The sequence below is a fragment of the Crassostrea angulata genome, chromosome 7 (assembly GCF_025612915.1).
Source record: "Crassostrea angulata isolate pt1a10 chromosome 7, ASM2561291v2, whole genome shotgun sequence".
NCBI classification, from domain to species: Eukaryota; Metazoa; Mollusca; class Bivalvia; order Ostreida; family Ostreidae; genus Magallana; species Magallana angulata.
This window is the reverse complement of record NC_069117.1, coordinates 7,192,125-7,215,078: the sequence shown is the minus strand read 5'-3', so window position 1 is coordinate 7,215,078 and position 22,954 is coordinate 7,192,125. Positions and strand designations below refer to the sequence as shown.

At 36.3% G+C, this 22,954-nt stretch overlaps 2 protein-coding genes across 3 annotated transcripts; one reads left to right on the top strand and one right to left on the bottom strand.

The window, feature by feature from the left end:
• Positions 1-447: 447 nt before the first annotated feature.
• On the bottom strand, positions 448-21,126 carry LOC128192155 (protein inturned-like). 2 transcript variants are annotated; one of them, XM_052864631.1, is made up of 19 exons: positions 19,748-21,126; positions 14,980-15,470; positions 14,729-14,814; positions 14,298-14,501; positions 14,066-14,172; positions 13,795-13,884; positions 13,354-13,606; positions 13,091-13,144; positions 12,950-13,012; positions 12,583-12,807; positions 11,400-11,449; positions 10,762-10,863; positions 10,251-10,351; positions 9,911-10,020; positions 9,441-9,526; positions 8,954-9,122; positions 8,723-8,862; positions 8,239-8,371; positions 448-718 (listed from the first exon to the last, which is right to left on the bottom strand). In XM_052864631.1, exons 1-18 carry the CDS (start codon positions 19,825-19,827, stop codon positions 8,269-8,271), a joined length of 2,514 nt encoding a protein of 837 aa, XP_052720591.1. In that variant the 5' UTR covers positions 19,828-21,126; the 3' UTR covers positions 448-718; positions 8,239-8,268. The 2 variants fall into 2 exon arrangements, with proteins under 2 accessions (XP_052720591.1, XP_052720592.1); XM_052864632.1 differs by lacking the exons at positions 448-718; positions 19,748-21,126 and adding an exon at positions 17,619-17,658 and having other exon boundaries at positions 8,205-8,371.
• On the top strand, positions 726-8,152 carry LOC128192154 (uncharacterized). The gene is made up of 2 exons (XM_052864630.1): positions 726-871; positions 1,159-8,152. The coding sequence occupies exon 2, from the start codon at positions 1,264-1,266 to the stop codon at positions 7,279-7,281; it is 6,018 nt and encodes a 2,005-aa protein (XP_052720590.1). The 5' UTR covers positions 726-871; positions 1,159-1,263; the 3' UTR covers positions 7,282-8,152.
• Positions 21,127-22,954: the final 1,828 nt, after the last annotated feature.

The following is a 22,954-nucleotide window of genomic DNA, read 5'->3' as shown; positions in this document are numbered from 1 at the left end:
CAGAAAACAACTGTGACGTCAGTACAATCGATCAAAAATTAACTCGTTCAAAAAAAAGTTCTGTGTCAATTTTCAGTTCAACAATCAGGATAGACGCAAAATCAAGATCTCAGCATATAACACGTCTATATGCAAGAGGGCATCAAAATACTAGAAACTGTGTATACAATAAAAATGCCTACGAACAAAAATTAATGCATCTTTAAAGTTTCATAGATAATCTGGTTTATCTTTTCATTAGAGTTGCACAAGGTTTTTCTTAGACCTTCTGTCTTTCTAGTTCGTCTCTATTGTTAGGAATTTTTGGCTAACATTTTCTCTGTCACACTTACTTCCGGTAGTTTATAAGTTTTATGAACTAAGAATTTTATTTCAGACAAACGATAACGGGTGTCTAAGCCAAAAAAGAATCTTTGTTTAATAAAAAAGACAAACATAACACAGTGATTCAATATTTATGTTTTATTCATCAGTGAGTATAATGAAGTGTTTGCATCACACTGTGAACTTGAAGGAATGAATCCTGCTTTACTGACCACTCACAGCAGAATATCTGCCTTCCTTCAACCACTGACACAGACTAGATATCCCGACTAAACAATAACAAAATAACAATTCTAATCTCCTGTCATTGTAACAACAATATCAACAAAACAACAGGACCAAATGCCCTGCATTCAGTACTTGGTCCCATGTTACTGGCTATTTACAGTTCAGCCTTGTGCTGTTACGATAGGCAATGTTGTTTTTTCCATCGGGTTCGAAATTCAATTAATTTCTAGGGTATATATATTTGACTTCTTTACTGAAGAGCGTTAGTCCGTGCAGTTTTACCGCCAATGTATCTGTAGTTTGCAGTCAGGTCACAAATGTAAGTTTACAAATTATTTGCTGTTTTAATCAAAGTTTACTAATTATTATATCAATTCTCATTTGTAATAACATTTAAGTCTTTTCTAAGATATCGTAGTATTTACATCTTAAGTGAAGTTTTTATAAGTATCGATAAAGTTGCATAGTATTGTAACGAGTAAACACACATAATAGTTATTTGTGTATTGCATTAATGTTAAACATTTTTAGTATTTTCTGTGTTTGCGGAACATGCTTTTTGGGTAATGATATATGTATTGATATTTTTCCTTTGTAATATTGTAGCTTCTTACCTACATACACAAGTACGCAGAATAAAGCAAATAGAAAAGTGCTCGTGTTTCGGGTTAACTATGCACAAGGCATTATAGTAAGAAGATTTCGTATACCATGGCATCAAACCCTGATCCAGGAGAAACAGATACTGTACAGGAACCAGATTTGTTGGAGGAAAAGAAACCTGCTCCAGGACAAAACGAACAGCCTGATCCAGGACATAACGAACAGCCTGATCCAGGTAACGTCAAAGATCCTGACCCAGGGATAACTGAAATTCAGCAGAATCCTGATATAGGACAGTTAGACCATAAAAAAGATCAACAATCTCTTCATGAAGCAGATGAGAAAACTATCGATGCCATCCCGAAATCACTCGGAGCAAGAGCACGAACAAAAACGGCAGCAGGTAAAGGATTTTACCAAAGTCAACTTCATGATTTTCAAAAAAAGTTACAAAAACATTGGACAAAGATGGAAGATTTATTGATAAATCTGGACAAAGCTGAAGTTGGTGATTTACAGAGACTTAGGAAGATAGAAGATGAGTTGAAGAGAGTTCGTACCAAGCACAATGCTGTGTTCAAAGATTTTATGTTATTTCTTACTCGAAATAGTGACAAAGAAATGATCCGAAAAAGTGAAATTGAGTTTGAAAGAAAAGAGACTGTAGTTACCTCAGTATTAACTCGCCTTCAAGCATTGAAATTAGAAGCCGCTGAAGTTTTATCACAGAGAATTTCAGACAGTGAATCATCTAGTGCATCCTCTCAACGATCCTTTGTTAACAAAAAGGACTTAACAGAACAATATGTGTCGCAACATTTTAGTGATCCAAAACCAATTGAAGATCTCTATTTGAAAACAAAATTGAATAAAGAACAATATTGTGAATACAAAATCCCACAAGAAAAGGAACCATTTTATGCCGAATCATTGTGTTTAGAAAAACCTAGAGAAAAACTGAAAGTTCAGGCAACACCAAAGCCAAATAGATTTTATGATCAGGATCCTCCTGTTCCAAACAATCCAAACTCTCAACTACACAGCAAAGTACAGGACGACTCGGTTCTAGGAGGACTTGTGCAATTTCTCCTCAAGAAAGACTTACTATTAACCAGATTTTCCAAGTTCAATGATAGTCCTGAAACATTTATTGTGTGGAAAACTAGTTTTAAGAGCATTGTGAATGAACTTAATGTTTCACCATTTGAAGAAATGGACTTGCTTGTAAAGTGGCTGGGGCCAACCTCCAGCACATTTGCTTCTAGTATCCGTGCTTCCAATGTTCATGCACCTGAAAGAGGACTTCAGAGGATATGGGAACGTCTACACGACAGATACGGGCGCCCAGAGATGGTTGAAGCAACTATAAAGAAAAAGTTAGACAGCTTTCCAAAACTTTCAAGTAAAGAAATGAACAGACTTTATGATTTATTGGACATATTGTCAGAGTTAGAATCTACAAAATCTGATGTTCATTATTCACAACTGTTGTCATATTTTGACACTTCTTCCGGGATCAATCCTATCGTCAACAAACTACCCTACGGTCTTCAGGAAAAATGGACAACTCGTGCCTCAACGTACAAGAAACAGTATAAAGTACCATTTCCACCACTGTCTGTGTTTATTGACTTCATTAGAGATATTAGTGAAGTGAAAAATGATCCAGCATTTGTGTATGACAACCCGCGTATCGCCCCAAGTTCAGCACCTGCACGTGGAAATAGACGAGACAGTATTCTGAACCGCAAAACATATGTTCAGCAAGAAACGATGAAACGCTGTCCTATTCATAAAGCTGAACATTCATTGTTGTGTTGTAGACAGTTTCTATCAAAGCCACTTGAAGAACGACGAAAGTTTTTGAAAGAAAAGCGCATTTGTTTCAAGTGTTGCGAATCAACAAATCATATGTCCAGAGACTGCAACGTTAAAGTGAAATGTGAAAAATGTGGCAGTAATAATCACAGAGCATTGATGCATGTTGATAGATTAACGAACTCTTTTGAAAACCAACATTCAACTGTCAGAGAGAATGGCGGGGAGGATAACGCATCAGAAAATGTTGCCTCAAAATGTACCGTGTTGTGTGACAAACCCTCTTTAGGACGTTCTTGTGGGAAAATAGTGTTAGTGAATGTGTTTCTACGTCAAGATCCTAACAAAGCCATAAAAGTCTACGCTATACTGGATGATCAAAGCAATAGAACACTCATTTCTCCTAGACTTTGCGATCGTCTGGATGTTCAGGGCCCTTCCACCCAATATTCTCTGTCATCGTGTTCAGGAACTACAACTATGACAGGAAGAAGAATCGAAGGACTGTGTGTTCAATCAGTGCATGAAGATTGTCAATATGAACTTCCAATAACTATTGAATGTGATGATATACCAAATGAAAGATCAGAAATCCCTACTCCAGATGTTGCTCGTTTTCATTATCATTTGAATTCAATTGTCAATGAGCTTCCACCAATAGAAAAAGATGTAAACATTGAACTATTGATTGGTAGAGATGTTCCAGAAGCACATCATGTGTTTCATCAGATTACTGGACCAAAGAAAACTCCATTCGCTCAAAAGCTAGGATTAGGATGGGTCATAATCGGAGATGTATGTCTCGGAAAAGTTCATCGCCCAGACCTTGTTCGTGTGATGAAAACCTCCGTTCTTAACAATGGACGTACGACACGATTCAATCCATGTGAAAATCATTTTCAAGTGAAAGAACATCAAGCTTTAGACACATATGACACTTTGTTTCAAAAGTCCCCTGATGATGACAAAATTGGTTTGTCTGTAGAAGACCGTAAATTTCTTTCACTTATGGATGAAGAATTTCAGAAGGATGAAAATGGAAAATGGATTGCTCCGCTTCCTTTTCGTTCTCCGAAACCCATGATGCCAAACAACCGATCACAAGCATGGAGAAGAGCTCAAATTTTGGATGCTAGCTTAAAGAAAAATGAAGTGAAAAAGACTCATTTTATTGAATTTATGAAGAAAGTGTTTGATAGTGGTGCTGCAGAAATAGCTCCTGTTCTCGATCATGAAAGCAACAATGAAATGTGGTATTTACCCATTTTTGGTGTATACAATTCTAAAAAACCAAATCAAGTGAGAGGAGTGTTCGATTCGTCCGCAGTCTATGAAGGACATTCTCTGAACAAAGTGTTGATGACTGGACCTGATCTTACAAACAGTCTTATAGGAATATTATTGCGTTTTCGCCAAGATCGATATGCTGTGATTGCTGATATTGAACAGATGTTCTACCAGTTTTACGTGAAAAAAGAACACAGGGACTTTCTTCGTTTTTTCTGGTATAAAAACAATAATCCAGATCTTCCTCTTATTGAATACCGAATGTGCGTTCACGTGTTCGGAAATGCACCGTCTCCTGCCATAGCAACATATGGATTACGAAAAACTGTAGAGAATTGTGAAAACACTTATGGGTCTGATGTTAAAGACTTTGTAAATAGAAACTTTTACGTAGATGATGGTTTAGTGTCCTCACCATCCCGTGAAAAAGTTATAGATTTGATTAAAAGAACCAAAACAGTGTTTAAAGAAAATGGCAATTTACGGTTACACAAGATTGCCTCGAATGATAGAGAGATTTTGAATAGTTTCGGTGAAGAGGACTTGAACAAGAACCTTAGAGATGTACACTTTGGAGAAAACTCAGTCTTACCCCTACAGCATAGTCTCGGTTTATCATGGGACTTAAATCATGACAGTTTCTTGTTTGAGATTCAAGACAGTGAAAAACCAAACACTCGGAGAGGGTTACTTTCATTCCTGAATAGCATTTTTGATCCGTTGGGCTTTTTGTCACCTATTACCTTGTCCGGGAAAATCCTTCTTCGACAATCAGTTGGTGCCGATTGGGATCAACCATTATCAACCACAATAGATCACAAATGGAAAGAGTGGAAATCATCTCTACAGCGTTTACAAGACTTGAGAATTCCTAGGATGTACTTACCTGTTTCATTAAGTTGTGTTAACAACATTGAATTACATGTCTTCTGTGATGCGTCAGAAACAGCGATTGCAGCAACTGCATATTTGAAAATCACTGGTGATGACAACGCAAGCCATTTGGGATTTATATTGGGAAAAGCCAAACTAGCTCCAATGAAAGGACATACAATACCACGGTTAGAACTTTGTGGAGCCGTCCTTGCTTCAGAAATCGGACAAACTGTTTTAGAACAATTGGATGTAAAACCGAATGTTGTGAAATATTACACCGACAGTAAAGTTGTCCTTGGATACATTTACAACCAATCGAAAAGATTCTATACATATGTGACAAATCGTGTGAGCAAAATCTTAAAAGTGAGTTCTACTGACCAGTGGAATTATGTACCGACCCATAAAAATCCTGCTGACTGTGCGACACGAGGAAACTTTTCGAGTGAACAGCTACAGAATAGTGAATGGTTACAAGGACCTCAATGGCTTTTAGAACAACATGAAGAAAATGAGGTTAATAAGAACTATGACTTCCCATTAATAGATCCACAGGATGACAAGGAAATTCGTCCAGATGTACAAGTCATGAAAACCACCACTAAAATGTCAAAGAACTGTATAACTGAACTTGCAGAGAAATTTTCTAATTGGAAAACCTTTATCAAATTTGTCGCCTGTTTAAGACATGTCATCAAGTCTTTCAAGCACAGAACTCATTCTTGTTCTGGATGGCATATGTGTGAAAACAGTATCAGTGTACAATCCTGTCAGGATGCTGAAAAATTTGTGTTGAAAGAAATACAGAAAGAGTGTTTTAGCAAAGAAATACTCTCTCTACAAAATGGAAAAACTGTTTCAAAGGATAGTCGGATTTCAACCCTTTCCCCATTCATTGACAGTGAAGGTTTACTTCGCGTAGGTGGGAGACTTAATAATGTGAAGAATGTGTTACCTACTGGAGAAATCAATCCTATAATATTGCCAAATAAACATCATGTTTCAACACTCCTGATTCGATTCTACCATGATTCAGTTAGACACCAAGGAAGACATTTTACCGAGGGAGCGCTTAGAAAGAATGGCCTCTGGATTATTGGTGCAAAACGTGAGGTGTGTTCATTTATTCACAATTGTGTCACGTGTAGAAAACTTCGTGGAAAATTCGAATTACAGAAAATGGCTGATTTACCCTCTGACAGAATTACTCCGGGTCCTCCATTCACCACAGTAGGAGTGGATACATTCGGTCCATGGACAGTTTTAGCAAGGAAGACACGTGGTGGAGTAATAAACAATAAACGGTGGGCAATCATGTTCAGCTGTTTAACCACACGAGCCATACATATCGAAGTAATAGAAGAAATGTCTAGTTCTTCCTTTATCAACGCCTTACGACGCTTTGAAGCAATACGTGGACCGGTCAAAGTATTTAGATCAGACAAGGGTACAAATTTTGTAGGAGCAGCAGATGAATTAGGAATACAAACTCTGAATGTTGAAGATGGTCCGATTAAAAAACATCTACGTGAAAATGGAACAGTTTGGATATTTAACTCTCCTCATTCTTCGCATATGGGTGGCTCCTGGGAGAGGATGATTGGTCTGACAAGAAGAATCCTTGATGCGATATTACTTGATCTAAATTCCAAACAATTAACACATGAAACTTTGACAACGTTTATGGCAGAAGTGTGTTCTATTATTAATTCAAGACCTTTAGTGCAGATTTCATCTGACCCGGATTCAACTTTAGTTCTTAGCCCTATGATGCTGTTAACTGGAAAAGTGAATTACTTACCTGTGATACCAGAAAGTGATAACATCAAAGATATGTACCGCGCCCAGTGGAAACATGTACAAGTTCTCTCCGAAATATTTTGGAAACACTGGAGACAAGATTACTTACAGAACCTTCAACCCAGACGGAAATGGAGAGATGATCGACCTAACTTAAAAGTCGGTGACGTTATTCTTTTAAAAGACAGTGCAGTACATCGAACAGACTGGCCTATTGGTGTTATAACAGAAACATACCAAAGCAGTGATGGTAAAGTTCGTAAAGCTCGCGTTCGCGTCCATAAAGACGGACAAAATGTGATGTACACGCGTCCTATTAGTGAAATGGTGATGCTGAATTGTTGATTGTGAAATTTGTGTTCCACAAAATTATAATGAACCTCCACATCTGATGACTGGTAACTATGTTCCATAGTGTATCTTTGATTGTGTTCCACAATGAATGATTGTTCTTAAACCATGTGAAATTTCATATGATCATTGCAAGTGTCCATAACTTAAGTTTTTAACCATGTTCCATGGTGAAGATATAAAATTTGCATATATGTTCCATAATGATATTTTTGAAGTATCTTTGTATGAATATTACTCATGTTCCATGGTGAATATATTTTGCATTCATGTTCCATGAAATTTTTGAACTATCTTTGTTTAAAAGCGTTCCGCTATGAATTCTATAAGTTTATACAATTTTTTAATTGGTAATATTTACTTAATATTAGGCGGGGAGTGTGCTGTTACGATAGGCAATGTTGTTTTTTCCATCGGGTTCGAAATTCAATTAATTTCTAGGGTATATATATTTGACTTCTTTACTGAAGAGCGTTAGTCCGTGCAGTTTTACCGCCAATGTATCTGTAGTTTGCAGTCAGGTCACAAATGTAAGTTTACAAATTATTTGCTGTTTTAATCAAAGTTTACTAATTATTATATCAATTCTCATTTGTAATAACATTTAAGTCTTTTCTAAGATATCGTAGTATTTACATCTTAAGTGAAGTTTTTATAAGTATCGATAAAGTTGCATAGTATTGTAACGAGTAAACACACATAATAGTTATTTGTGTATTGCATTAATGTTAAACATTTTTAGTATTTTCTGTGTTTGCGGAACATGCTTTTTGGGTAATGATATATGTATTGATATTTTTCCTTTGTAATATTGTAGCTTCTTACCTACATACACAAGTACGCAGAATAAAGCAAATAGAAAAGTGCTCGTGTTTCGGGTTAACTATGCACAAGGCATTAACTATGTTCCACAGTACTTGGTCCCATGTTACTGGCTATTTACAGTTCAGCCTATCCTTGAATAATCTGGTGAGCTCTCTATCAACTTTTCAGCCCAAATCCTGCCTTAAAAGTCAGTTCTATCATGTTCTGAGGTATGCCATCTTGAAAACACACATAAAACTCTTCCTTTGATCTTTGGCGCCTGTAAAAAAAAGATTTCATTGATTTTAATATGCTCTACATGGTTCTGAAATTACTGAAGCAAGTTACCCTAAATTCATATTCCTATACATGGGTTCCCATCTCGCAATACAATAACATGCATCAAAGACTACTAATTTACTTGGTTTAAAAAGTTATGGTGAAAAACGGTCTTCCTTTCAGCATTCATTAATAAAATTGATTGAAATATAATATCCACCATTTTGCTAACTATTTAATAAAATAAACAGTATACCACTGTTTCAATCAGTTTCTGAATCAGTTAAATAGGTTAATATCTAGTAGTGGAGCAATAAACAATGGTTTTAATTGAGGATCCCAGATTACTTACCCAACGACCCAGTATCTAGCTGTCCCTCCAGGGGTGGGGACTGCAAACATGATCCCCTCCTCCCTCATAAAGTTAAATGTTGTGTCCTCCACACGTGGAACCTTTGTCTCCATATCTGGTATCAGGGGAGGAGGTGGCTTCTGAAAACAGCATGGAAATGAAACATCAATACTGTAAGTTACAAATACCTCCACATCTGACAATCCAATGACACCTGTCAATCAAACTTACCCGTCTATATCTGTACTTTTCAAACATGTGTTTGATTTGTGAACAGCTGCGGTGAAAGTTCTGAACTATCTCAGCCAAACCCAACAAAGGATCAGGGGAGATAATCACTCCCTCGTACTTATCAAAATGAAGGAAGTGAAGAAGACAGTTGTCTGCCCCTGTTGTCATTCTAAAAAGAGTCATAAAAGTGCTTTTTACTTCATTAGAATCTGAAGCTTTACCAAGTCATTCTTTTAATTTTTTAGTCTTTTAAATCGGTATTTTAATGTTATATGTAGTTCTGTCTATCATAATACTTCAAATTGGCAGAATACAGGCATCGCCGTAACCAAAATTTTCAAATCATTCCACTCAGTCCTCAACTCACATCCTTATATGAAAAGTGCATTAATTTGAGGTCAAATCTCAGACTTGAGGCCGAGTATTGACTTGAGGAAAGTTGGTGACGGTGGGTCCAGGTGTATGTAACATCTTAAATAAGACTTACTTGATTTTGTCTGCCTGAGGAAATGTAAAATCAGTTTGTTTCTCTTCCTGTAAATCAGCAAATAGTTTCCCCTTTCTTTGCCTTGCCTGTAAAACATTTAATGCTTGTAAGAATCAAACATAAATACTATCAAAAATTTATTCATGATATAAAATGTGGTCATATGTGGATCTGCAAATTATTGTTGATTAATTGAATTCATAGGGCTCAAATTTTGTGGCTGTCTTTAACTTGAATAAACCTAAATTCATTAAATTTCCAAATAGATCCACAAAATTACATTAAAAAAAACCTTACTAAAAAAAAATTTACAATCCAAAAAATTGGCTCCCACAAATTCTAAATGATTCCAGTGCACAGTATTGCCTTTACATTCAATAAAAATCAAGTACATGTATGAATGATTTTAATTGGGAATGACATCTATATCAATGCTCCTGTATGTTACCAAGAGAGACAACTCTGCCTACCCTGTCACTTCCAGCACTGGAGTTACTCTCCAGGGATCCATCTGATCGGACCGAGTCCTTCCGCACCAGGGCTGGTATCTGCCTCCCCCGGGTCAAGAGGCTACCCACATCTAGAAATATTACACAAACACTATCTAGGGGTCCTGAATTGCTCTAAGTCAATATACTTCCTTCAAACAAATTTTCTTACTTGATACAAGTTTTGAGTGACGATAATAATTTGAATCAATTCTGATTGGAAAAAAATGTAATAAAATACTGAATTGTAAGTAAATTGTAATTAATGGATTGTTTAACACATTAAGAAAACTAGCTTACAGGATATTGGGGGCAGTGTTACCTAGTTTAGGACTGGAGGTCACCGGGTAGCCAGCATTACTGTGGGGGACAGGCTGAGTTGATTCCAGGCCAGGGACCAGTTGAATCCTGTGGGTGGTGTTTCTACAGAGAAAGAAATCACACTATACAATGGATATACAGGTAGATGAAGATCTCTTAAATAAGATTGATAACACATACACATGACAAGGTGACATTTTTTTCAAGGCATTTTACAACTGCTGCTCATATTACTATAGATGCTGGACATTCTGTGAAATGAAGGGAACTGTTTGCAAGACCACATCATTCTGAAGTGTTTATTTCTGAATTAATAAACACCTATTTCTATTCATAAGGTTTATCCTAAAATGAAATACATAGAATGTCAACCTACAAATGTGTAGAGATGAATTATACATTCTGTCTCTCATACGAGGGGCAAAATTTCAATTAGAAATACCTAATTTCTTTAGATTGATGTGTACAGTCCCTAAGTCTCTGTCACGGTGGATAGGTGCTTGTTAACCTACCTCTGTTTACACATCTGGGAGAGGTCCAGTGAGTTGAGCTGCAGTAGTACAGCCTTGGCCTGGTCTATGTACAGAGGATCTGGACCCGGAAACTTGTTCCTCCTGTAACACAACCACAGGAAAATCAACTCCAATTTCAACAGAAAATCAACTCCAATATCATCCTAATGCAAAAGCATTGATAAATCTATGTGGCTAAATAAACATCAAAAATATATTTATTTACTTCAATACCAACAGAAAATCAACCTCAATGTCAATCAACTCCAATGTCAACAGAAAATCAACTCCAATATCATCCTAATGCAAAAGCATTGATAAATCTATGTGACCAAGTAAACATCAAAAATATATTTATACACTGACACTTTAACCTTTATATGTACATGTAGATTATAGTATTAAAGAAAGATAATGTCAGGTTGTTAAGCTTTATTTGCAAATTTAATTTTGTACGTTCCCATGTCATCTCTAATGTGCACTAAAGTCATGCATCTTCTTATACCAGTTTTTATTGAAAGAATGTCACTAAATGTCAGAAACAAAGACTTTATACAGAGTTTTTTAAAGAGTAAATTAAGCTTACTGAATTATTTCACAAAGATAAGAGTGAGATTATTCACGAAGGTGTCACTTACTTCAAGGCCCCACCTTTAATCTCCAGCAAAGTGCACAGAATGCTTCTCTTCTAAAAAAAATAGTTTGTATGCATCTGCATTGTAAAATCTTGAAACAAGTTTTATTAAAATATAAAAAATATTAGGTATAACAAAGTTGGTAAGTTATTTTCTCTATGAAAAGAGGAAGCACTGATATTGTTAAATTCAGTAAAAATTTAAATTAATACAGATCATCACGAAATATGAAAATTGTAATGATGTTCTAATCATTTAGATCAAGAAAGTATGCAAATTAGAATTGCTCTATAATGAACCAGGAAACTGGCATGTGATAGCCAGGGGTGATATGCCTAAGAGTACACTGGTCTAGCTTTAGTGTTTTGGAATAATTACTTGACTACATTAGATTTAATTGCTCATTATTACACTCATAAATTCTGTCCAACCATTCTAACAATGCTTTATGTCCATTCACTTCCTACTGACTGCAACTTTACCTAAAAACACACTTTACATAGTGTTGTTCTCTTAATTAATCAAATAGTAATTTCATGGACAAGTTCATTTCATGAATTTTCATTGAGTTCACATAAAACACTAAATCAATTTCATGCTCTGAAGGCAATACCCTGGCATCAGTAACAGTAATGCATTCTTGCTCTGCGTCTTAGGTTTTCTTTGATAAAACACTGCCCCATTAAGTGATTGTGTTTCTAAATCAATACCGACAGTGTTATTAATGCAGCAGTCTTATTCTGTCCCCACCACCCAGAACAATAAAATCCAGTCATGTGTGACACATTACCAGCAATATGTAAATGACCCAATTGAAGGTTTGAGATTGCACAAGAGATAGTATGGAGAGTGTAGGGCTTACTTATGAGGCTGATTACATGGATGGCATTAACTCATATCTTAGTTAAAGATTTACAGAAAGAAGGTAATCTTTCAAATATAATGAATTGTACAGTAGTAGTTTATACATGTACTAGTCAAAAAAAGACTATTGTATGTGGAACTGATACAGGTATATGTTTATGATTCATTGAGAGAGAGAGAAAGAGAGAATGAAAATAAAAGAGAGAGCAAATTGCTGATCCTTCACACTAATTTACAAAAGCATTCACTACATTTCTAAAAATGTGGAACTTGAAGACAATTTTTACTTATATTAAATGATCAGGATATGGGAATCACTCACATAGCCCACGATGAGCCAGATAAGTTTGGCTCCCACTGGCTCCGTGTAGCCGAACACCTGCTCCTCACCGAGGTCATACATCTGTCTCGTAGAGTTCACTTCCTGCCACACAACGAGTTGTTGTATGTTGTCACGGCAACAAAAGGAGAGGAGGCAATGGTATTTGAGGTAAAGGTAGAGGTCATTTAAATCTTCTTTTGGTAGATGATTGCACAACAGTGATGACTACGGATAAAACAACATTGTCATGTAAGATAATGTACTTATTAATCCTAATTGCAAAAAAAAACATTTGTAATTTCATTATAATGGCTAGGGTGAGCATTCAAAGTACCAGCCAGTAATGAGAATGGAAGATAATTCTTACCTTGTAAAACATACAGGATCCAAGTATTGTGAAAGCACGTCGACATCCAAAATTACTTTCAGACTAAAAACAAATGAAATATAACTAGAATAATATTTTCTGTTTGGTTTTAAGTGACTTACTTAACTATTATGTACTTACCATGTCTGAAAATTCTTGAGCCTCCCATGAAGTTAGGATTTTGTCAATGTTTACCTAACAAAGAAAAAAGGACTAATATATTTCTCGAATTTTCACAATATCCATAACATAGATGTATGGTAAACTTACAAATGACATATATTTATACAGTAAAACATGATAACAGCGAACACCCTTTTAATGAGTTCAAGCTAACTGTCATTCCAATTGCCCAGGCCACTACAAGCGTACTTTACTGTATTCAGAAAACAAAAAGTACTTACATTGTCTTGGGTAGAGAGAGGTAGATATGGTATGTGACTACATAAACTTGTGTCTAAGGATATTTGTAATTTCCTTGACAATGTTTCAGAGTGAGGCTGACTCAAACCAAGGCTGTGGAAGAAGAGAGCTAACAGACAACTCAGTTCACTATGGTTACTGAAGTTCATGAATGCATCCATTACTGAGCCGTACAATACTCGCATCAAACGAAGTAAATCTCTGATCACCATGGAAACACTCATCCTCGACAACCTTTTAAAAAAAAAAGAAACCTGTTGTAAAATAAGTTACGGTATTTGATGTTGATGCAAAATGTAAAAGAGTTTTGGAAACCAACAAGATTTAATGTTCATTTCTAATCTATCCTTTCTTCCCTTTCTTACAATATCAGATATATACATAGGTACCAGTAATCATCTTTAAAAAAACCAATATCTTACTGAGCTTCTTTGAAGACAAGAAGAAGTAGTGTTGTCTCCTCCTTGTAGTAAGCAACTGTGTACCTCTCTCCATTACATTCATAACTCGTTCTACAAAAAATTAAAACTTTCATCAAACAAACTTTAATTATTAAATTTGACATTACAAATGACTCTGATTACCTCCAAACCTTCTGGTATATGCAAAGAAGACACTGATTAACAATTACATAATAAACAATCAGTATATTAGTGATAAGTGTTCTGGTAGATTGATAAGGTGGAGCCTTACTGCTGTAGTTTGGTGTGGGACCACTCCTGAGCTGTGTGGTATAGGGTAATTAGTGCTCCCCTGAGATCACTCAAGGTCGTTTTAGGAAATTGGTAAACAAGGTCGTCCTGCAATACATTTGACATGACTTTTTGAAATATAACTAATATGCATTTTGACTTCAAGGATTTTAATATCTCATAACAAAGGGAATGATTGTTTAGCTTACGATTCCCTTTAGCTTGTGGTCTACCTGTGAGGACTCGGTCTCTGACTGAAGTTTCTGGAGGTCAATAAACATCAGGCAGTGCCCGGGGGTGGAGCCCTCCGTCTCTGTCCCACCAGACTGACCACCAATAAGCTGAACCAGTTGTTGGTCAGCAGCGGTGGCTCGCAGTGGACTCAGGACAGGGACCTTGGGTTGTTTATTGATGACCTGCTGTATCACAACAGACACCTACAACAAAGAAACACATATATACCAGTAACAACTTATTTTATGTACAGTTAGATTAAAGTAATCAAACTTTGGCTGATGGTCATATATACATATATACATGTACATAACACAGGATAAGCAGTGAAGCTGTTACATAGTACATACAATGTATATATTTAAAATGAAATGACTCTAAATACTGCATTATTGCTACATGAGAACTGCATGTTAACTCGTATTCCTACCTCTTCAAGCTGAGAAATCTTAAGCAGAACATCGTCAATGTTGTCCCAGGTAACCTCTCTACCATTGATCAATCGCAGACAGTCTCCTGTTCAAAATGAAAGTATGACAAAATTATCACAGGAGAAATGCAAAAATTAGTTTATATGAATATCCTTAAAAGTTGATTTGTGAAGTCTGCAACGTCAACCATATATAAGGCAATGAAGCAATCAGCAATGAAGCAGTCAACTAACTTAACAAATTTCAGTACCTATTTGTATTTTGGAATATTTGGCTGCGTGACTATGAGGCACCAATCCTCGGATACACAACCGCTGACCACAGGCGGATCTGGACTTGGACGGAAAGTGTCCAGGAATGATTCCGATCAGCTCCTTACATAAAGCTCGCCCAAGCTGTCCAAGTTTTCTATCCTTGTCAGAAATATTTAAACTCTGCAGATTCACTTTCTTGACTTTAAGTTTGACTCTGCGGATGCTATCCATTCTAGTAAAATCCACAGTGGATTGTGAGCACCTCTCCCCCACTATATCTAAAGGTTCGTAGTCGGGATTACTCTCTGATCCCCCCGCTGTATCCTCGTTGTCCGTTCCATATCCTGTGTCATCTGTGGAGTGCCCATTGTGGGGACAGTGCAGGTACTCACATTTGTGTTTCTGGTTTCTGAATAATTCTAGGACAAACAACCTGTCCTTTTTGTTACATTCCGACAGCTTAACAGAGGCAGAGCTTTTGTACACACTGAAAATCAAAAGGAGTCAAGTATTCTTATTAATGTGCATTCTTTAGGGTTTTAAAACCACTAGTAGAGGTTCTTAAAACTTTTACAACCACTAAGCAGGCCGTAAAAGTGTCAAAATATATTTATAGGTATCTCACATACATGTATAAGATTTTGAATGAAATTCAGCTCTAGAAATTATTAATAAAAATAAATCAGGAAGATTTTGTTATTCAACTTCAGGCAAAAACCTAATCCTACAAAAACACAAAAACCCGTTATCAGAAAATGTTTGTAGAAAAAAAGTTTTTTTCACAACTTTGTTTTTACATGACTTAACAAGTTACCTAACAGTAGAGTGATAATCACGATGATGTGTAGACTTTATTTGGAAAGATTGTTTACCGTTCTGCCTTATCGCCCATTATCTTAATGTAAATTTACCTTAAGTATTTCTTTGTGTTATCATATGAGCTAAGTTTACTTAAAGCCAGTGAGTAAATGAAAAGGATGGGATCCTAACTTCTTTTCTTCTTTAAAAACAAACAATAAAAAGTCCTTAATGATTTTATATTCCAGAATTTGTATTAAAGCTTTTGTATTCTATGCAGGTTTACATTAACAGAGATTAGGGTCACATTCATGCATATTAAAAAGAAAATGTCTTTGACATTTTAATCTTTCAATCTTTAAAATACAATTGCATTCAGCCTTATAAATTTTCTTGTGAATTTTAGAGCTGCATACTCATCTTGGAAACAATGATTTTGGGTTTAAAACTACAGTTCAACCCTTCTTTGAAATAAGTTTTCCCCACATAATAAATAATAGATCACCTTTATGTGGGAACTTTTCAGATACCTGCTGTGAATGAATTATTGTTAACTCTAATTTTTTTTATCTTTATGAAGGTGCAGAGGCCCTATCAATGAAATTATTTGATGAACATTTAATTTCAACAACAAAATCAAGAATTGGTCATGGTGTTCTACGAATGATGAAACTCCAGTAATAATTTTTAAAAATACCGAGATCAAGCTATATAATTATTGTATTTCCAAGGCAGTTTCAAAACCATAAAAAATCCTTAATTATTCAACTGAATTTGAAATGCTTTCTCATCAGACACCTATATGTTTCATACAACATGCAGTCTTTTACGTCAATTTTTTCTTTGATGTTTTATTTTCCTTTCTTTTATCAGTACTATTTCTATATATTTTCAATAAAATGAAAAAAGTCCAAAATTTCTGTTTTTAAATGTCCCTCTATTAAAATGTTTAAAGTTAAAAGAATAAAACAGTTTAAAAGAAAAAGGGGATGATGTGAAAGTATAGAGGCGATAAATTTGAAAAAGTGCACAATTCTCCATTAGAAATTCACTTTTCTTCAAACATAAATTTTTTCCTTATAAAAAGAGGGGGCATGTCACAAATAAAATCTTAGACTTCCACTATAGTGACCCCGTTTTGATTTTAATTGTTCATCCCCAATATAAATGTTTGCTTGTTTGTTTATTCAATCATAATTTACCAGTATGTGCATTTATTCAGAAAATTGTCGAAAAGTGATGGAAATAAAAATCCTGTTGGGACAGAGTGTATTTACTGTAGATTTTAGGTCAATTCTCTCCTCTTTATGCACATTTTTTGTAAATCTAAAATTTGTTAAATAGTTTTTCCAAATATCAAAGTATCATATATTAAATCCATGTAATGTCATTTCATCACTTTTTATATAAATATTATCACGATTGTTAAAATTTTAAACATCTTTTACATAGATTTTGAAAAAAAAAAATACATAATTAAAATGGTAATTGATAACATATTTTGAGACAACCCCTGGAATACTTGCAAGAATTTTGCATTGTATGAAGATTATGGGTTTTCTCCCAACAGATTATCTGTAATAAAACCGAATTTGACTCCTAAATAGGCGTCATCTTTTACAATTCAGTATTTTACGAGTACATCAGAGACATAAATAACATTTTTTGCTATTTATGTCTCTGAGTACATGAATACAACAGATAGAAAAAAAAAACATCTTAGTGGAGTTGCAAATCTAGTTGACATGAATAAAACATTTGCATGATGAAGACAAGCTGCTTAGATGCTGACTACTCACAAAAATATTGCTTAATCGTGTTAATACAAATATTTTACCTTTTTAGTAAACGTTAACACAGACAAAAACGGTCAACTCATCACCATCTTTCTAAAGATTGCTCGGTAAATATAAAACCGTTCCGCAACGTTCACGGATCCGGATTGTATCATCTACACATAACACCCCCTCCCCTCCCTCCCCCCAACCAATAAAAAGTCTCGAATTAGTTTGTTGAATGAGAAGTTGGAATGGGTAGTCGGAATTTTAATAAATATATTTTTACCGGTTGGAAAATTTAAAAAAAAAAATAATAACAAAGATTAGGGATACATGCATTACATAATTTCCCTGCGTGGTCTCAAGCCCTCCCCATCAACCTTGTGCTTTATTGATACCCCTACTTCAGTTTGATATGTATGCACGCAAATTCTCTGCTTCCTCTTGCAACAGTAGTTCCATCTGATCCAATTGTCAAAGATTTCTGAAGCCAAAGTTTACTCATGTAACTACAAAAGTTTACTTTATTTAGTCTTAAGTTAATGAAAGTTTCCTTTCCCCCAGAAAGCTGGGTCCAGAACGTTGCCACAGACTTAAAACCTTAGAACTCGACCTCAATAGAGCTTTTGTTCGCTTTCCGTTTATATTTTTCCAAATAGAAAAATAGTTTGAACAACAAAATCAACAAATAACCTGTCTAAATTTGTCTGAAGTAAACCGATTGTGGCAGTTTAGGCGCGCCCCTGGGTTCATTCATTAAGGCACAGCAGGTTCTATGTAAATAATGCTGGGGATCTAAATGAAGCCCCGCGAGTTATTTAATGTTATCGAAACTCGCCATTACCATACTAAAGGAAACTGTTAATCCTATTAATTCTAAAACACTTCAATTATCAGCAACTGTCGGGCAGGTGTCAATAAGGACACCAACTGAATTTCAACAGCAAATATGGGTAAAATATGTATTATTCAGATGTTCATAATTTATTTTCCTTTGAATTCACTGTCTTTCTTTACGCATCTAGATCAATTCCTCTCTGATTTTGTTTTAACAAAAGATTCAAAACATTAAGAGCAAATAGCGATGTAAATCGACACAGAAATGAGGATATAATAGACACCCAGACCCACTAATCACCGCAAACATCGGGTTGTGATATCTAGGACAGGCGGGTCTTTGATCAGTGTAGGTATATTTCTGATATTTCAGCGGGATGTACCGGTAGATATTGATAGGACGGGACTCTGTCTACCCTACAGCCGCATTACTGGGTCTCCCATGGAACTCCCCGAGATCCAAGATACAATCGCTATTTCGCTGACAGTGGGGACACGATTTGGTTCATAGCAAATACATTAGGACCCAAAAACTGACAAAAGCGGAGAGAATTTACGGTGATCACCCATTAAGACGAGAGAAATCCTAGCTTGGGTGTAACAGTTATTGGAAATAAGACAGAAATGACTTGCATACCGTGTGAGCGACAATTTACATAAAATCGACCAAAAAACTCCCGAAATATTATTAATAACTTGCCTGGGGCACACGTTGGTATGAAAATTCAGATGTATAGATTGATTGATTGATATTCGTTTGTCTACACGCATCCAACATTGTTACGAGCGTAAAGCGACTCGGTGGAAGAATACATCAAAAGAATGAGGTGTTTTCACTAAAAACACTTAAAACCAGCCGGAGATTTTAGATTAATGCATGACTGGGCGACCCCTTTGTCTCCTTTCCATCCTTTTACATTCCAAAAATCTGTTACTTCTTAATGAAAAATAAAAAAGAAAATGGCCAAGAAAGCGTCTCGGGGGGGGGGGGGGGGGGGGGGGGTTCATCTATTCCCGTACTTAAGGAAATTCAAATCAATATGATAGACTATATATATAACCGTATCAGCACTGCTACTTAGGTTCAATGAAATCTTGGTTAAGTTTCATGATACGATTTTACCATCTATCAATCGTTGTGTAATTAATGATGGGTTAGCATTCCACGGAATCTTGGGGATCAACCGCAGTGGACATTTATAAATGGGGAGACGACTTTCTCCTCTCGTCACTTAGGCCTTAATGTCCCGTTCCCTAAACACTACAGATTACCTCTGTTTACCAATAATCGTTAAATAAGAGTATCTTATCGATGGCTCTATCCCCCCGCTACGAGGGGTACGCCGGGTACCTGTTAGAGAGGATGGTGTTGACGCTGTCAAACTCCGACGCCTCCGTGGCCCGGGACAGGGGCACCTGCAGACCGAACATGCCCCCTGGTGATCGATCACTTCCGTTTCCTGTCTCAGAGTCCGGCGATCCGCCGCTCTGGTGTGATCCCAACGCTCGTCCCGTGCTCTATCTCACACATTTCGGGCACTCTAGGTTGCCCCTCGATCAATCATTATAGATCCAGACAACTACTGTTTGAAGAAAAAGTTAACTTTTTAAAATATTCACAACAGTTTGAAAAGTTTAAAGAACAATTCCTGAGTTCGATTTTCAATGTGTAGAAACAGTGGACCGTGTGTATAGGAGCAGTCCTTTGTAGCGCTAATCCCCGCGCGCAGTTTCGTCCGCTTTATTGCCGAACATTTCCGCCTAGGCCGGGACCTCTCTGTGCACTGTCACATTTACGTTCGATTTATTCCATCTTAATTGATTTCCAATAAAACCAATATTCAGCGAGCGTTCAGGTAAAACAATGGAAAGATTCCCCGTAATCATTCACATGTGAATTCACGACAGAAACATTCACACAGGACTCGAAATTCAAACGCTATCCGATTACCTTACCATCAAAGAGACACATTTTACTAGATAAAAATTCACTCAGCCATCCATCTATAACTTGTGTTTTTGTCTTATTACTATGTACTATTTACACACGGAAAGTAAGTGCGTATCTGTGTGACTAATCCGGGCTTTATTGGGGTCCAAATAATCATTTAATAATCCGCACTGCGGGGACCCACCATTCTTCACTCAATCTCCTAATTCCAGTTAACAATGAGAGATAGTTTGTGTATTCGCCATTAAGCCCTCACAATATTTTGACATATGAATTTTATAAGTTTACGCTTATCCTTCGATTTGGTCGACAGAAATCCTTACCCCAGGACTTGCCCTACAAATCATCTCGGACAGCAGAAGACCTTGAATACCACACAAGTACCGCGACCTGTGTGAATTAAATCCACGCACAAATTCTTTCAAAAAGTTCTGAGTGTCACATAAATAATATCAACAGTCATAAATCTTCACTATTCCATCGGAAGTGTGAATCGGACGCTAATTATAGGACCCTTAATATCAAGCACCTTGCTCAAATCCTCTTACCGATTTAGTAGCAAAAGCCCTCGAGTTCAATTTTCGCACCTTTTTAAGAAAAAGTCATTTTAACCATGCAGTCAATTTCATTGATGATAATCCTTTAACTGTACCCCGCTGTGGCGACAGAAATTCTGTTAAGTAGTCCGTCCCCTCGGTAAATAAGGAGGGTCTTTAAATACTATTCTCACCTGATGGTCAGAACGCGAGGATACTCCAGGGCCACGCCTCATGCACCCTCAGACCGATAACGAGACCTCTCCACGCACGATACAGGCGCTAATCCAATAATTACATCTTAACTCAAACCTTGATATCTTAGCAAAACTTTGAACCTTAGTTGTTTAACAACTCTTGTCCTAAATGATTTGCTTAAAGTGTAGCGCGATAATGCAAGAAAGTTTGTCAATATTTAAGGCCGTTTATAATTGAGGTATCGGGTCTTTTGGGTCGGGAGAAATGAAACGTTTGTGAATGCAAACACTAGTACGTGCATAGACAACGAGTCGATTAAAATACCTCAGGGATTTTAACATCCGACAAAATGTTACAAGTGTTTTTTAATCCGAAAATAACGAAAGAATGATTTACAAACCAGGCCATGTCAGATAAAATCTTTTTTCTAAAGGAATCTTTTGTGTTTGAGTTATATCCAAGATCGAGTTATATCCAAGATCGAGTTAGATCCAAGATCGAGTTATATCCAAGATCGAGTTAGATCCAAGATGCAGCGACCGGAGGCTGTTTGAGAATTAACATTTTCGCGATGTGCATATTTAACTATTTTACCGATTTTAAAATGTATGTAATAATGCTTGTAGATTCTGTACAATGTTGGAAAAATTAAACTTAAACAAAACGTTAATATACATAAAACTGACTAAAAAATAATAAATAGATTTCTCATGCACTTGATTCAGTTTGTAACGATTTTTATTACAATGTGACACAATGAGGGAATACTTTCCGATGTTCACTCTACATTATATTTAAGTAAAAAATGCATTTATTGTAAAAACCAGTTTATAGCATCAATCTTTGATGAAGATAAAAACTGTTTTCAATATCAGTGTGAAAATTACAATATACGATTACTTAATCTTTTCTTCCCGAATAATCAGTTTCTATGGATATATACTAGAATGTAACTTTGTAAAAGAACAACCCCGTGGGCTTTGATAACTGCTTTAATGAACACCGATGGACTTTGAAAGTTTTTGGAAATGCAATGGTCGAGAAATACTAGGAAACGGTCTACCGACCAACCGACGGACAGGTGAGCGGCGCTACGGCTGTCCCCAGGGAGAAACTCGGCGCGATGGCCTCAACACCAGGTGGACCTCGATCTCAAGCGGTCTTTCTTTTCCCATTAAAAATTGATATCAAGATTTTCTTTCTTTATTTTTTTAATAGGTCACTTGCAATCTTATCACTACCATAACGCGTTAACATTCAACTTTCTTCCGACATAAAATTACAAGCTAAAGAATACATGTATTTCTAAGCATGTTGACACCGAGGACTATTAACAACTTGTAGGGCCGTTTAAGCCCATGTCCAACATTCCTAGTTCGTGGCCTCCCAACCCTGGGTCTGACAATCCTCGGGCCGCTTAAATCCCCGACCCCCTTCACAGGGATCATCGGGGATTCCGTACTCTCTGCTCACAGAGATAACCATTGGTAAGACCCATGAAGTGGACTGATTAAGCGTTTTGTTCTGTGGTTTGATAAGTAAATACACAGTGCATTGATTGTCTTAAAGGCGCTCTTAGCATGCCCCCAGAGACAGAATAAAAAGGCTTTAGATATGTTCATCGACTTCAATAGCGTACCAAGAAAAGTCTTTTACTCGGAGGAAAACTCCAGCCTTGTGTGGTATTTCGCCTCAAAGTTTTATTGGAATTTTATATCATCTGTTCTGAACATTTAAGAACGTCATACGGATTACAACAGAACGAGATTATCCTGGAAACACGGATACCGTAAGGAGTTCTCCAAACCATGCCACATCGAGGACGAGAATAAATCAACGAAAAATTCTCTAAATTCTGGTTGTCGAGACTCAA